The sequence below is a fragment of the Hyperoodon ampullatus genome (genome assembly GCF_949752795.1).
Source record: "Hyperoodon ampullatus genome assembly, chromosome: 3".
In the NCBI taxonomy this organism is placed as follows: Eukaryota; Metazoa; Chordata; class Mammalia; order Artiodactyla; family Ziphiidae; genus Hyperoodon; species Hyperoodon ampullatus.
In genome coordinates, this window is record NC_136916.1 from 4,848,684 (window position 1) to 4,865,183 (window position 16,500).

Here is a 16,500-nt window from a genome sequence, read left to right on the forward strand (position 1 = left end):
ATACTTTTGAATAAAAGGAGCCAGATACAAATTAGATAGATAGATAGGTAGATAGATAATAGATAATTTGATTTCCCTTTATAAAACTTTCAAAAACAGATAAACTAACCTGTGGTACCTGTCATATTAGGAGTTAAGATAGAAGTTACCTTTGGGATGGAGGAAAGGTAGTCATTGGAAGTGGCTTTTAGGGCATTGACAAAGTTTTATTTTTTGACCTGAGTAGTGTTTCCATGGGAGTTTGCTTTGTGGTACTCCATTAACATTGTGTATTTATGTTGTGTGAACTTTTCTGTTTGTGTGTTAGACTTCAGTGAAAAATAAGAAAAAAGGAAAGAAAAATATCCCACAGTGGGTGAGACATAACGGGAAAGAATCCCCAAAAGAGCAATTAAACTGTAGATAGAGCATCATCTGTGATAGTGGTGTTCCTTGAAAGTGTTTTTTTTTTTTTTTTGCGGTACGTGGGCCTCTCACTGCCGTGGCCTCCCCCGCCGCGGAGCACAGGCTCTGGACGCGCAGGCCCAGCGGCCATGGCCCACGGGCCCAGCCACTCCGCAGCATGTGGGATCTTCCCAGACCGGGGCACGAACCCGTGTCCCCCGCATCGGCAGGCGGACGCTCAACCACTGCGCCACCAGGGAAGCCCGCTTGAAAGTGTTGTACACTGAATTTTCAAAGCTCTTGGGAACCTCCCAAGTGCTTTACAAGGTCTTTGGGGAGGAAGGAGAAAATGATAAATCTAGATTAAAATACTTGTGTGTTGCAACTTGATGCAAAGTTCATCTGTATGGCCTTCTGAGGTTATTCTGTGTGTTCGTGTATTGTCCTAATGCTACATGTAGGACATCTCCCAACAGTCATGTAATTTCTAATGATGTCATCCACTACCTGGTACTCACCTCTCTCACAGAACTGATCATACCTATTCTAACTGCCTGTTTATTTTTCTCTCTACTGTCAATAAAAAATTACTGAAGGCCAGAGACTGTCAAATTTTCTACATGCTCTATCCTCAGTTTCTAACACAGTACCTGGCATGTAATAAGCACTTAATGACTACCTGCTCAGCATGTAAATGAAAATCTTATAAATAAATAAATAAATAAAATTACATCTTTCACAGCACCTTGAAAATTAATAAGATTAGCAGGGCATTCTGCTTTGAACTCTCTGGGTAATAGAGTCCTCACAGGCTGAAAGTTCTCCCTATAGTATTCCTGCCCTGCAGATGTCCATTCATCAGAGTCCCTTCGTAGCTGCATTTATTGAAACATAAAGTCAAATTTATTTTCAAATAAACATCGTGTACAAATTATTTGTCAATGGAATCTTATCAAAGCTTTAGCATGTGAGTGGTTGTTCCCTTGGATATTGATTGGATATTCCATTTAGAACCGAGGACACTCATGAAAAACATCAGGTTAGAAGAAACACATGTGGATCTACTCTCAAATTCCTTGCTTTTTTTTTTTTATTATTTTCAAATAACTTTCCTTTCTCACACATACAAACACAGAAGCAATTTTTCTAATTGGCTGCTATACTTTCCTCCACAATCACAGAGGTAACAATGATCTTAGGACCTTAAATATATATATTGCAACTTAGAATAAGACCGGAGATAATAAACTTCAAGAAATTTGTTTGGGCACACCACTCTATGAAATTTTAATAACAGGGGACATTTTAAAAACTCAAAATCTTGCAGGACAAGAAATCAAAATTCCATACCTCGGTCACTGCTATAGAAAAGCTGAAGCTGGGAAGCGTGGTGAGGACTACACACATCAACATAACAGGTCTCCTAGCAAAGGAGAAAAAATAAGCAAAAGCAATAATGTACAAGGTCAACAGTTCCTGTTACATTTTGCCAATTTTGCAGTTCCTGTTCCATTCATCTATAGTTTTTCTAAGAAGCTACTACTTCCCTATTTCCATTTCCCAAATGTTTGAGTATGGCAAAGGGGAACACACACAAAAGCCAGAATGCTTTTCTAGAACAAAGGGGTGAGAGGTTTCCAAATAATTAGCAAACCATCAACTGCTAAAAGCATCACAGTACAAGACAAATGACATTCAATATTTTCAAAATTCATTCATCAGAATCCTGTCCAAGAGTTCAGGGTCTGGCAACCAACTGAAAAAAAGAACAGCATGACCTTCTCAAGTGATACTATACCCCATGTTGTAAAATTGATTTTTCAAAAAATATATTTAGAAACAATATACTATTAGATAGTTAAAGATGACCTGGATTTTTTTACTTGAACCACCCCCCCAAAAAAATCATATAGACATAAAAATCACATAGTTTTTAAATTTGTTTTTGGACCACTTTTTAAGCCTTGCATGATCAAGCAATCAAATAGCTATTGAGATATAATATATAATAGTCTATCATGACAGAGAGAATTAAAATGTATATTTAACATCACTAATTTATGGGAAGATAAAATATACTCAGAGGTTTTCTACAGTGAAATATTTACCCCCTCTTTCCTTAGTTAAATACGTATTATACGAATTACATATATAGGATAGTATGTGTTTAAGTTCAAAAAGTATTGTTGGAGTCTTACAAATGACTAAGAATTCTTCTGGGTCCCACCATTTCACCCTACCCCAGTCCCATCCTAGATGTTCTAGGTATAGACATAAGATAGGGCATTGGATAGCCCATCTCTCACAGACAGACTCAGTACAACCTGCTAAAACCAGAGTTAAGATAGAATTTTAAATTGGTAGCTTTGCCTCCTTCTCTGAGCCCAGATCCAGATCCAGATTCCTGCAGCACTCAGCTCTCTGAGGCTAGCTGGGGCATTCACAGAGTCCTCTTCTCAGCTTGACCTCTAAAAAATAAGAGTGCCCCAGGGATTATTCCTGCACCCCTTATTTATCTATATTATCTCCCTTGATGATCTCAGCCAATCCCATCGCTTTAAACACCACCCACTTGCCCATGACTCACAAATAGATTATAGTATATATACACTGGCCTTTATCCTGAGCTCTGGACTTGGACACCCAACTATCTATTTGGCACCTCCACTCAGATGTCTAATAGGCAACTCAGACTTAACATGCCTGAAAAATAACCCATACCCATCCCAATCATCATCAAATGCCGCCTGATGATTTAATGCCAAAATGTAATTTGAATCAACCTCTGCTAACACCGTGGTTCTCTCACTATCATGTCTCGTCTGCAGTGTTTCGTAACCAGGTTCCTGTTAGTGTCCCTCTTCTTGCCTAGCAATATTTTCTCCATAGAGCAAACGCCTGATTTTTCAAATGTAAAACACCTCTTGTTACTGCCCTGCTCAAAAATCACCAAAGCTGGGAGGAGTGGGGAATGGGGAGTTACTGTTTAATGGCTACAGAGGTTCAGTTTTGCCAGATGAAGAGGGTTCTGTGGATGGATGGTGGCGATGGTAGCACACCAATGTGCGTGTACTTAATGCCAATGAGCTGTGCACTTAAAAATGGTTAAGATGGTAAATTTTATGCTAGGTGTATTTTACCACAAAATACACTCATGTGTATATTTTAGAGATTTTAAAAATATTTTCAATGTATGACTAATGTAATTAGAATAAAATTGAAACCTATCACTGTTGCCTAAGTGTTCTACGTGATGTGGTTTCTCTTCCTTCTCCTACTCTCTTCACTTAGAATGACCTGCCTCTTCCCCACCACCCACTTAATCCTGCCGTACTAGCACTCTGGTTATTCTGTGATCACACCAAGCTTGCCCCACCTTCGAGGCTTACACTGGCTCTTCCTTTTTGCCAGGGTGTCTCTAGATCGTAGACCTAAATCTAGATCATAGATCTTCCATGTCTGGCTCCTGTGTGCCTATCCCCAAGGTAAGTTCCATGGGACTATGTACCTTATCTGAACTGTTCATTACTTTAGCTCCAGCATTTAGAACAATGTTTCTAAATCTTTTTTTTTGTACAATAAACTTCCTGGGAATCTGCTAAATCCTATGGATCCTTCTCAGAATAGAATTTTTTTTGTGCGGTACGCGGGCCTCTCACTGTCATGGCCTCTCCCGTTGCGGAGCACAGGCTCCGGACGCGCAGGCCCAGCGGCCATGGCTCACGGGCCCAGCCGCTCCGCGGCATGTGGGATCCTCCCGGACCAGGGCATGAACCCGTGTCCCCTGCATCGGCAGGCGGACTCCCAACCACTGCGCCACCAGGGAAGCCCAGAATAGAATTTTTAAATGCACAAAATACATAGACTACAAAACAAAGCAATTATATTGAAATACAGTTATCCACATTCTTTTAAAATTTTGATTTAGTAATATATACATTTATCTAAGAATACAGTGTCTTCTTATTTTCTTTGGAGCATTCAAGACCTAGTGGAAACTGTAGTCTCTCATAATTTCAAGGTAGTGAAGATCATAAACCGTAATGTGAAGTATCTGCAACAATTGTAATGTGATATGAAAAAAAAAATCTATGTAATAAAATTACAGGTCCTGCTAATACTACTGTGGTTTGTTACCAACATTCATAATGGAAAGAAAGGCCATCTTTCAATCAGAGGTTATCGAAAATAGAGATGTAACTTTTTTCTCATCCAAGTTCAAGAACCCCATAACCCTGGAGAATGTCTGGCACAGAGTAGGAATTCAATAAATGCTAAATGAATGAACAGAATAGTTAATAAGTGAATACTAATCCAAATCTGGGTTTTATTTAAGCAGAAATAATGATAACCTGTATTTGAAAATCTTGACTTACTGCTAACATATGCTTCTAATTTATTAATGAGTGGTATGGGTTGAATTGTGTCCTCCCTAAAAGACATGCTGAAGTTCCAACCCCCAGGACCTTATTTGGAAATAGGGTCTTTACAGAGGTAATAAGTTTGAATGAGGTCATTAGGGCAGGCCCCCATCCAATAAGACCAGTGGCCTTATATAAAAGGAAATTTGGAGACAGATATGTACAGAAGGAAGATTACATGAAGAAACACAGGAAGACACCATGTGAAGATGAAGACAGAAATCAGGGTGATGCATCTATAAGCCAAGGAATGCCGAAGATTGCCAGGAGACCATCAGAAGCTAGAAGAGAGACTTCCCTGGTGGCACAGTGGATAAGAATCCGCCTGCCAAATGCAGGAGACACGCATTCAATCCCTGGTCCAGGAAGATCCCACATGCTGTGGAGCAACTAAGCCTGTGCGCCACAACTACTGAGCCTGCATGCTGCAACTACTGAAGCCCACGTGCCTACAGCCCATGCTCCGCAGCAAGAGAAGCCACCACAGTGAGAAACCTGCGCACTGCAATGAAGAGTAGCCCCCTCTTGCCACAACTAGGGAAAGCCCGCACACAGCAGCGAAGACCCAACACAGCCCAAAATAAAATTTTTTTTAAATGTTAAAAAAAAAAAAAAATGAGAAGCTAGAAGAGAGGCTTGGACTGGATTCTCCCTCATAGCCCTCAGAAGGAACCAAGCCTTCCAACACTTTAATCTCGAACTTCTAGCTTCCAGAACTGTGCCACAATAAATTTCTGTTGTTTAAACCACCCAGTTAGAAGTACTTCCTTATGGCAGTCTTAGGAAACTCACACAGATTTTGATATAGGGAAGTGAGATACTGCTGTAACAAATACCCAAAATGTGGAAGTGGCTTTGGAATTGGGTAATGGATAATCTGGAAGAGTCTGAAGATGCATGATAGAAAAAGGCTAGATTACCCAGAAGAGAATGTTACTGGAAATATGGAAGTTAAAGGAGATTCTGAGGAGAGCTCAGAAAGAGGAGAGCTGTGCAGAAAGCCTCTACCGTTCTAGAGAATACTTATATTATTACGAACAGAATGTTACTAAAAATATGAATATTAAAAGTCCTTTTGGGGCTTCCCTGGTGGCGCAGTGGTTGAGAGTCTGCCTGCCAATGCAGGGGACACGGGTTTGTGCCCTGGTCCGGGAGGATCCCACATGCCGCGGAGCGGCTGGGCCCGTGAGCCATGGCCGCTGAGCCTGCGCGTCCAGAGCCTGTGCTCTGCAACGGGAGAGGCCACAACAGTGAGAGGCCCGCGTACTACAAAAAAAAAAAAAAAAAAAAAAAAAAAAAAGTCCTTTTGGTGAGGTCTCTGACAGAAATGAAGACTGTGATACTGGAAACTGGAGGAGCGGTGATCCTTTTTAGACAGTGACAGAGAACTTGGCTGAAATGTGTTCTGTTGAGTAGAAAGGAGAACTTGTAAGCAATGAGCTCCAACACTTAGCTCGGGATTTCTAAGCAAAGTGTTGAAGGCATTGCCTGGTTTCTCCTTGTTGACTAGAGTAAAACGCAAGAGGAGAGAGATAAATTGAAGAAGGAATTGTTAAACAAAAAAGAGCCCAATCTTGAAGATTCAGAAAATTCTCACCCTATCCATATTGCAAAAGATACAAAAAATGAGAAAGCATGTTCTGGAGAGAACAGTAAGGGTGTGGCTTGTGAATCCAATCAACCGTCTCAGCAGAAACCCTGACAGCTTGCACTGAAGGGGGAAAGAGATGGGACAAAATGAAGAAAGGCTGTGAGACTTCTGGGTACGATCGGCAGGAAACAGGCTAAAACAGAGCTATATGGCTGCAAATATGTACTATCCTTCAAGAAAAGGGAAGAATGACTCTGATGATGCTTCAGAGGCCAGGGAAGCTGCCGCTGCCACCACAGGCCCAGGGGTTCCCTCCTCAGATCCAGAGAGCAGGGCTGCTGCCCAAGGCCAAGAAGGTGGAGCCACCACCCTGATGAGCCCAGGGGACAGAGTGTCCAGACACAGAGGTTTATTGTCAAGCCTTAAAACTTAGAACTGTTGGCTAAAACCAATATATAGGCAGACCTTGTTTTGCCACGTTTCACGTTATTGTGCTTTGTAATAAATTGAAGGTGTGTGGTATCAATGAGACCACACTCAGACATTAACAAGCCAACCAGCATCCCAAGGAGGCATCCCAAAGAGTAAAAGGTTCAGAAATCATAAGACAAGAAATACTGATGGAGCCTGGACACTGGAGAAGATGTCAGTGAGCTCAGAGAAGAGGTCACCTCTAGAAACACAACGTGGGGAGTCGTCATTGTACAAGTGACAGTTTATGAGAGCTGATGAGTGCTCGAAAAGCAGTAAAAAGGGGGTATATGTATACGTATAGCTGATTCACTTTGCTGTGCGCCTGAAACTAACACAACACTGTGCATCAACTAGACTCCCAGAAAAATTTTTTTAAAAGAGAAAGAAATGTGCTCATGCTACTGAGAGTGACCATTATATGGGGCTAGTTAATTGCTTGTAGCCATGTTAATAATTTCATAACAAGGACAGTACTCTGAAATTGGTGACTGTTGAATCACTGAAAATTGATTGATTGATTGATGAAGCCAAATTTTTCTATGCAAGTTGAAGTATGCAACTTCCGAATTAAAATGCTTGACACATCTTGGGGGGTGAGGGGTAGGGGGTTGGGGGGGATGATGAACTGGGAGAATTGGATTGACATATATACACGAATATGTATAAAATAGATAACTAATAAGAACCTGCTGTATAGCACAGGGAACTCCACTTTGCTGTACAGTAGAAACTAACATAACATTGTAAAACAACTATACCCCAATTTAAAAAAAAAATCAAAAAAATATTCAAAAAAAAAAATAAAATACTTGATGCGTCTTATAAAAAAAAAAAAAGCAATAAAAAGGGGAAATCAGGGGCAATGGGTAGAGCTCCCGGCCATGGCCAAATTCACTGGCATATAAAGGGGGGGCAGAGGATGTGACATGTACAAGGAAGACTGGAAGGAAGTTACAAGGTGGCAGAGTTTATTTCAATACAAGGAAATAAGGAAGGCTCTTCTCATAATTAGAGACACAAAAAGTCGTAAATTCCCTTTAAAATCAGAGGCAGACTGCCTTGTGAGAAATAGTGCCCTAGATGAACGCTAAGGTGCCTTCCAGCTTCAGAATGATGCCAACACTGAATTCTACAAGCAAGGGGAAGCGTAGAGTTTTAAAGGTGGAACTGACATGCAGACACCATTTTTCAAGAAGATTATGACTCTGTCAACAGGACTGGGAGGGAATGAGGGGGACAGAGAGGCCAAAGGCAAGGACAGCAGCTGGTGAAGGCTGCCAGAGCCACAGAAGGTTAATAAAATGGTCTTCATGCCTCCTTTAAACACAAGCAACCAGAACAAAGGATCTGACGCTGGACCTGAATAGGTGAAAAGTTGGGGAACTATGCCAGAACCTCAAGGGCACACCTCCAGGTGGCCCTGAAAATCAGCGCCTGACTGGGGAGAGGAAAACAGCCACGGAGAGCAAAGGTCCTGAATGAAAGAGAAAGAGATGAAAGAGAAAGAACTCATGGAATCTGGCGACATTGCATATGCAGCAGAGAAAAGCAAAAGTGAATCCACTCATGCCGCTTTACTGGAGATTGTGGGACAAGCAGAGAAAGCCTGTAATCAAGGAGGAGAAAATGATCAGTCCTGAGTGTTTCAGAAGATGACAGACAGACTGAAAGAAAGGGGATGCTCTGGGAAGAGGTAACTTAAGCACCAGGGTTTAGTTCGTGGTCACTCACCGATGACCTTCTCAGAGGTGCTGAAAAGAGCGAGCTCTCCCTCCTCGGGTTAGCCTGTCACCCATGTGTGTCACTGTGGACCATTTAGGGGCTCAGACCCCAGACACCCTGGGGTTGGTCTTGGCTCCCTACTCACTGGCTGGGTGGTCTTTTAACCTCTGTGCCCCAATTTCCTCACTTGTTAAATGGGCATGGAAGCTTTCTTCAAAAAGCTTAGAGAATTAACTAAAATAATACAGGCAATGTGTTTACAACGCTACTTGGTACATAGTAATTGTTCAGTCGATATCTGCTCTTATTTTACTAAGATGACAGCTATAACTATTACTGCTGCTACCACCACTGCCACCTGAAACAAATCAACAGCAAATCTGGGGGCATATGTTAAGGATGTAAACAAGGTAAAATGTTCCAGAATGTTGGAGTCTTTCTAACTTAGCACTGTCCAGGATAGCCCTGACTTCCACAGCAGTCTGGGAATCCCCAAAAGTCCTCCAGGATTATTTTGCCCCAAGGTACCCTGTCTGAGGAAATCTGCTTCAGTTTCCGGCTAGTTTGTCAATGTTTTCACCTATTCACTGGTATCCCAGGCAAAGATTCCTCTTATTTACTGGGATATAAAATTTGGTGTGGATATAAATAGCTTTTCTTCGTTCCTCAAACCAGCTCCCTAGTCTTTTATAAATTATGACAGGCAATCCTAAAAAGGAACAATCATTCCAAAAGAATGAGGAAGTGTTTAACAGGAATAAAGGAAAGAACACGGGATAAAAGTTCAGACTACTTTTGGTTTAGTGTGTGTCTTAAGCTCTCTGACATTGTTTCCTGCCTTATAAAATGGCAGTTATATCCATTCCCTCAACTTTACAACACAGGCGTGCAGGTCAAGCGAGAAAATGAAAAATAAAACACACACTGTAGCGGACAGACTTGTGGTTGCCGAGGGGGAGACAGGGGAGGGTAAGGGATGGACTGGGAGGTTGGGATGAGCAGATGCAAACTATCACATACAGAATATGGACAAACAATGAGGTCCTACTGTACAGCACAGGGAACTATAGTCAGTATCCTGAGATAAACCATGATGGAAAAGAATATTTAAAAACGTATAGATATGTATAACTGAATCACTTTGCCATGTGGCAGAAATTAACACACATGATAAATCAACTATACTTCAATTTAAAAAAAATTAAAAAATAAAAGCATGTTATATATATATGCAAAATCGTTTATAAGATATTCATGATACCACTTTATTGACCCTCATTACACTCAAAGGATAAAAGAGACCTACAAGATTCTCCAGATACACAGAGTATCACTTATAACATAGAATTTTCTTCAGTTTTATCACTTTTATCATCACTTCTACTGCTTCTCTGAGTCATTCTGAGGATGACCCCAGATCATGTTTTCAATGGAAACATGATTCAGTCTGAGGTCACAACACTAATATTCACTGGGTCCTTACTATGTGCCAGGCACTGTGCTCGGAACTTTACATGCATAATCTTATTCAGTTTCTTAAAACAACCTAATAAAGAAACTAGGTCGTCCCTGTTCTGCTCATGAGAAAACTAAAATTTAAAGAATTTAAAGAACTCACACACGGTCTCCCAATCAGGGTCAATTCTGGGATTTGAACTCAGGTCTGCAACTCTCAGCCATATTGTCAGGGCTTCACTAGCTGGCTGACTCACTCTCTCCTGAATACCAGCCTCACAGGGCCCATGACACCAACGTGGACATACAGAGAGGTTCTCAAATAGGCCCATCAACAGTGTATCTGTGAATGCTAAGAATCTATGAAATCTCACATACACAACTATTCATCTAAGTATTCTTCAAAAATAATTCATACTTTCAATCTCTACTTTCTACAGTAGCCATAATGTTTGCATCATCTTCATCTAGGAATCAGGCTGTATGACACATGCACGCTATGTTACCACATATATTAAAATATCCTATACACGTTTTTGGGACTCATATATAACCTCCAAATATACATCTTTAGGGGAAATGTATCCTAATGACACTAGAAGAATTGCATTTTTCTTCAATCACACTTTGCATTCAAAGTCAGAAAAAATACAGGAGAAGTTGCATAAGTTAGAAGAAACAGCACACAATAAGATCAGTCTGGGCTCACCAATCCCAGCTCCACCAGTTATAAGCTTTATCACCAGACAAAGTTAATCACATGTTCAAGTTTCCACCTCTTCATCTATAAAACAAGAATACTAGTGCATACCTACTAGGTTGTCATAAAGTTTAAGTTTAACAGTACGGAATGTGTAAGGCTCCTAGACTAGTACTCAGTAACAATTTCTTCTTTTCTAGGCCAGTAAGAGATAATAAGGGCTCATAAAAGAGGTCATGAGGGAAAAGTTTCACAGTTTCACTGAAATCATAGATAAACTGTCCTCTATCTAAAACTATTTAGAACACTTATGGCCGGCCACACCCACAAATAGAAACAAAAGACTGGAAAAGTATTTCCCAAAAGAAATCACTGGAAGATGTAATTGTTGTGACAGCCGAAGACAACTTAGCACAAGGGGAGTAGCTGGACCAGATGTACAGACAAAAACGGCAAACAAACACAAACACAAACACAAACACTAGAGGGTAGAAATGAAAGACTACTCTCTTCCTTACTTTCAATTGCCCCCGGAGACTGGGACCTCATCCTTCAAAGAAGCAGTTTCGGGGAGTGGTTAGAAGTACCAATTACAGAACCAGATGGACCTAGGTCCAAAGTATAGTCCTTTCACTCACTTGTCAATTGACCGGGTAAGTTTCTCAACCTCTCTAATCATCAGTTTCATCTTGGGAAAAATAATGATAAGCTCATAAAAAATATATACTTCACAAGGTGGTATGGGATGAAATGAAATTCATACGTAAACTTTAGAGTACATAATAAGTGATCAGTAAAGAAGCAATTATAGCTTAATTACAATAACAATAATAGTATATTAATAACAGTAAGCAACATGGGAAGGTTTGCTGCCTCAATGATATTCAGACCTAAGGTCCTAGGGATTGAGCCAATGTAAAAAAAACTCAAAAAGCACCTTCCTGGGCATGACCAGCTTGCCACTGGTTTACTCCTGTACTCATTTACACATTCCCCAGCCTGGCCAGGAGTCTTCAACAGTCGAAGCCACTCCTAGCGGGTGTGAGGGGTGGAGGACCCAGCTCAGCTTCAGACCCACCCCTTAGTTGATGCGGAGGATTTGGGTCAAGTGTTGGAAAACACCTAAACCCCACTGATGCCAATTACATGATTTATTTTCGGAAGCCTCACAGGAGCTCTGCCCTCGGGGGGAGAAAGTCCCCTGGTGAGATTGGGGGTGACACCCAGTGTCAGCACCTAAAGAGCCCTTCCTGCGCCCCACGCTTCATGCCTCCCCTGACACACCCTCGCAACAGGGTTTCTCGCTATACTGCTGTGTCTATTACTTTTACATTTTTGCCTTTGCTTGGGTTAAAATTCCCGACTCCTTGCTTTTCAAATGTGTTCTATGTTGTCCAATTTTTTTTTCTTGGCCACACCATGTGCCTTGCGGAATCTTAGTTCCCTGACCAGGGATCAAACCCAGGCCCCCTGCAGTGGAAGCACAGAGTCCTAACCACAGAATCGCCAGAGAAGTCCCTTTAAAAGATCAGTATGGGGACTTCCCTGGTGGCGCAGTGGTTAAGAATCCTCCTGCCAATGCAGGGGACATGGGTTCGAGCCCTGGTCTGGGAAGATCCCACATGCCACGGAGCAACTAAGCCTGTGTGCCACAACTACTGAGCCTGCACTCTAGAGCCCGCGAGCCACAACTACTGAGCCCACGTGCCACAACTACTGAAGCCCATGGGCCTAGAGCCCGTGCTCCACAACAAGAGAAGCCATCGCAATGAGAAGCCCACGCACCGCAACGAAGAGTAGCCCCACGCTCGCTGCAACTAGAGAAAGCCCGCGCGCAGCAACAAAGACCCAATGCAGTCCAAAAAAAAAAAAAAATCAGTATGAAAGAAAAATTTAACTTATCAAAGAAAACAAAGAAATCCCAGATGACAAGAACCAGATCTGAAGATTTAAAAAGAAAAATATATGAGGATCAGAAATTATATGTTCTCATTACCTTTACATGGATCAATACAGTCATTAGTTAAACTGAGTTCAATCCATATTAAACCTTGATTTATTTAAAATATTTCTGTGTTATTATTTGAATTACTTACCCCTCCCCTCACCAAGGTAATAGAATTTACCAACACAGCAAAGTATTATTGTTTTTAAATCTAAGTAAAGGAACCAATTTGCTTAAAAATCTCAGTTGGTTAATGCTCAAAGGATGCCTTATAGCTACAAAATAATGCAATGTAAACATTTTAACATAGACATTACTTTCAGTTTTATACAAAAGAAAAAATTCTGTATTAGAACCTTACAATTATGATTTCTGTAAATTAACTGTGAAAACTTTGTGCAGTTCAGTGTACAGAGGAATTAGTACAACAATTACTACTCAGAGTATCAGAGATTCATGCTAACTCTTAGGAACACATGTCAGTAAAAAATGACCCGATAAAAAATATGGAAGATACCATAATAGGAACACATTTATATAAGCAGTGATTATTACCTCTCCTTAATCTCACATTATGTACCTGTGTGCTACACTAACATCCTTACCCAGAGTACCTGAGAAAATCTCTTTGAAAGCATCCCAGGGGTTCCCTGCTAAAGAATTCTTTTACTTACCATCCTTTGATTTTTTGGTAAAGATGACGTTTCCTGTACAAGAGAACTTTCACGGGAACCCAAATCAAAAGAGTCACTGAAGATACGTAGGCGATCGAACAGGAAACAATCAGCCAATAATGCGTTTTGTCAGGTGTACTCCTTGTGCTTTGATAGGCATCAGCAAACTGTTCCATTATCACCAGCGTGGGGACAGTGAAAGCAGCAAGCTCAAGCAGCTCAAAAAACAGCAGCTTCATCAGTCTTCCCGAAGCCATCCTGGAAGGGCAAGCACCTGGGGACCAGATGCTCCCACTCTGACCGGGAGCGGCATATGGACACACAGACACTGAACTGGGATCAAGTTCCTTGTACTCGAATCACTAACCAGTGACTTTTTATTCTTTTATTGACCCTCATTCGGTTCAATGATCTTCCAACTTAACAACCGAGGTCTCTTAAAGAAACAGAGCAGTTGTGGAAATGATCACTTAATGTGTTTGCACATCCGTTACTAGAAGTCAAATGGATTTCAGAATATGCTTTGGAGCATCGGTAAAAGCGGGGTCTTTTAATGTAGTCTTTATTGTGAATTTGAGCACAAAAAACATTTATGTAATATTTAACACTTGTTAAGTAGAACCATTGCAATAATATAATTTTAGAGTTAAAGGGGAAGAAGAGACATAATCCAATCCCCTATTTTTATATCTAAGCAAATTCAGGCAAAGAGAAATACCCAAAATCTGAGTCTTCATCTAGGAGAATGACCCCTCATTTTTCTTCCAAGTGCTTGAAAAGGGAGTTTGGATTCACTTTGCCAGTCTCCTAACCAGACTTCTTTCCTGGTACTTGAAATTTTTATTTGTTCTTGCACATTAATTGCTATGCAACACAGACCAGCCTTATTTTTATTTTGCAGGTCAGGAAGCTAACACGGCAATACAAGGAACTGGTTATCAGGATCGACACATGCAGAGTTATCTATCTCTAGTCCAAAAGCATATCAAATATTTAAAAGACAACAGTGGTCCCCATGGATATGCAAACCGCTTTGGAACAGCTGTGATGAGCACTCTGCTGGGTGTGGGGTGTGACAGTGAATGAGGGACAAAGGTTCCTGCCCTGAAAACGCTCACAACCCATGGAGGAAGCAAACCTACGGCAACAAAAAACTAACTGAGGTCAGAAGTATAGCCTAAATGCCATGGTACCCCAGAGAACTTCCTCTTTGGGCTGTGGGAAGGGGAGAGAAAGATGATGATGAGGCCCGAAGGTGGGTGTTGGGGTGTCAGTGACATTTCAGGCAGGCAAAGAAACAAGGAGGGAGGAATGGTGGTGAGAGTCCGGTGTGTATGGCAGGACCCAGGGGACAGTGATGCTAGAAAAATCGGCTGGGGTCAGAACGTCCACGTCCCATGAAGGATTTGGGGCGTGTGTGTGTGTGTGTGTGTGTGTGTGTGTGTGCGCGTGTGTGCGCGTGTGTGTGTCTGTGTCAAAAAGCATTTTCTGAACAGAGGAGTCACTTGAACACCTGGGAAGGAGAGACGGTGCTGATGTGAAGGCAGGGCAGGAGTGGTATTAACCTAGAGACAGGGAAGCCACCTGGGCGCCACAGAGGAGCCTATACATCAGGTGCAGGAGTGACGAGGAGAGTCCAGCACCCACACACGCTGACCCAACCCCTCCTACCTGCTGGCTTTGCCAGATGCCACCCCACCTCACCACCCGACCCCCACGTGCATTTCTCTCAGCTTCTGTCCCCCAAGGCCCTTCGCAGAAGGGACCCCAGGGCTGCCTGGCTCTTGGGATGCACCTAGGATTCTGGGGGTGGCCCCAAGGATTCACACCTCCTGCCCTCCCACTGCAGGATAATCAGACAGGCGGCTCCTCTAGCGGTCAAGTTACTCTCTTTGATCTCCAATCCACTGACATGGAGCAGAAGCCCTCACAAATGAAAGAAGAGACTTGGAAGAAGGACAGCAAGAATACGAAAGGATGGGGGCAGAAAACCATCTGAGCAGCGGTTCTGTTGAGGCAACTATTTCTAATAGCATACCATTGCCATCAATTCTCTGCATCATCCCTGACAACATTTCTGTTTAAATGATACTAGATACAAACTAGATTTTAACCTCCTAACCCTCGGTCTTGAGTCATCTAGTGCTACAATGTATTATAATTTCTTCCACAAATTCTGTGTATTAATAGGAATTGTGATCTGAGCACTTCAAGACAGGTGTCAAGTAAAAACAGCCTGGCTCTTACCTGGGCTGTAATTCCATTTATTTCCATGTATGGGAATTTGAAACTGAGAGTCACTTTATATTTCTCGCCTCTAATCTTCCTCCGGTTCCTATTCTCTCTTCACCTTTACCTTCAAAGATAAGGCCAAGAGTGTTACCTTCACGTGATGGGGCCAGCTGTTCTCCACCACAGGGAACGCCCTGATACTAGCTGTGCTTTCCCCGAGCGGAAGGGAGTTTATGACTGTCGTCCTCTGCCCACAACGAGCCCAACTCCACGTAAAGGATAGACTGATTGTGTCACCCTTGTAACATCATGGTAGATCGTGGTAGAGGCTTAGTGAGTGACTTACGCTTTTGTAGGCAGATGACACAGACACACAGGTAGGACCTAAGAAGGTGTACGGAGTGAGCTGGACAGCCCTAGCCTGCCCAGGCCTCCACCCCCCTCCTCTAGCCACATCTGGATGAACAGGCACAGGGCTACAGAAGGTCCAGCCGTCTAAACATGGCCTGGCATAACCTAGGCCAATCACTTTCTTACCCACAGGAATTTGAACTAAAAAACGTGGACAATTTGACAAGTGGAGTTAAAGGAGGCCATGATTTTGAGTCAGGATCAGAGCGGCTCAAACTGTATGTGCTAGAACCACCCCTGACATGTGGTCAAACTCAGTAACTAGCTGAATGAATGAGTGAATGAATGAATGAGTGAATGAATGAATGAACAAATGAAAGCCAAATGGTGAGGGAATAGGAGGTCAATCCAGAGAGTGAGCTGACGGGGACAGATCGATGGGGCGATGCAAGCACACAAAGAAGACCAGTCCCCCAGCTGCTCGACTCTCCAGGTCACCTGTATTCTTACAAAACAGGGCTTTCATTCTCTGCAACCAAAGGGCTTGAGTA

The 16,500-nt window shown here is 42.1% G+C and overlaps 1 protein-coding gene across 1 annotated transcript in view; it reads right to left on the reverse strand.

Annotated features, from left to right (window-relative positions):
* Positions 1-13,623, reverse strand: part of TMEM236 (transmembrane protein 236) — a gene marked incomplete at both ends in the record, with an annotated part of 38,695 nt that extends 25,072 nt beyond the window's left edge. Inside the window, 2 exons of the mRNA XM_079700884.1 lie at positions 1,735-1,807; positions 13,367-13,623. Of these exons, the coding sequence (XP_079557010.1) occupies positions 1,735-1,807; positions 13,367-13,623 (330 nt within the window). The remainder of the gene's footprint in view (positions 1-1,734; positions 1,808-13,366) is intronic.
* Positions 13,624-16,500: the final 2,877 nt, after the last annotated feature.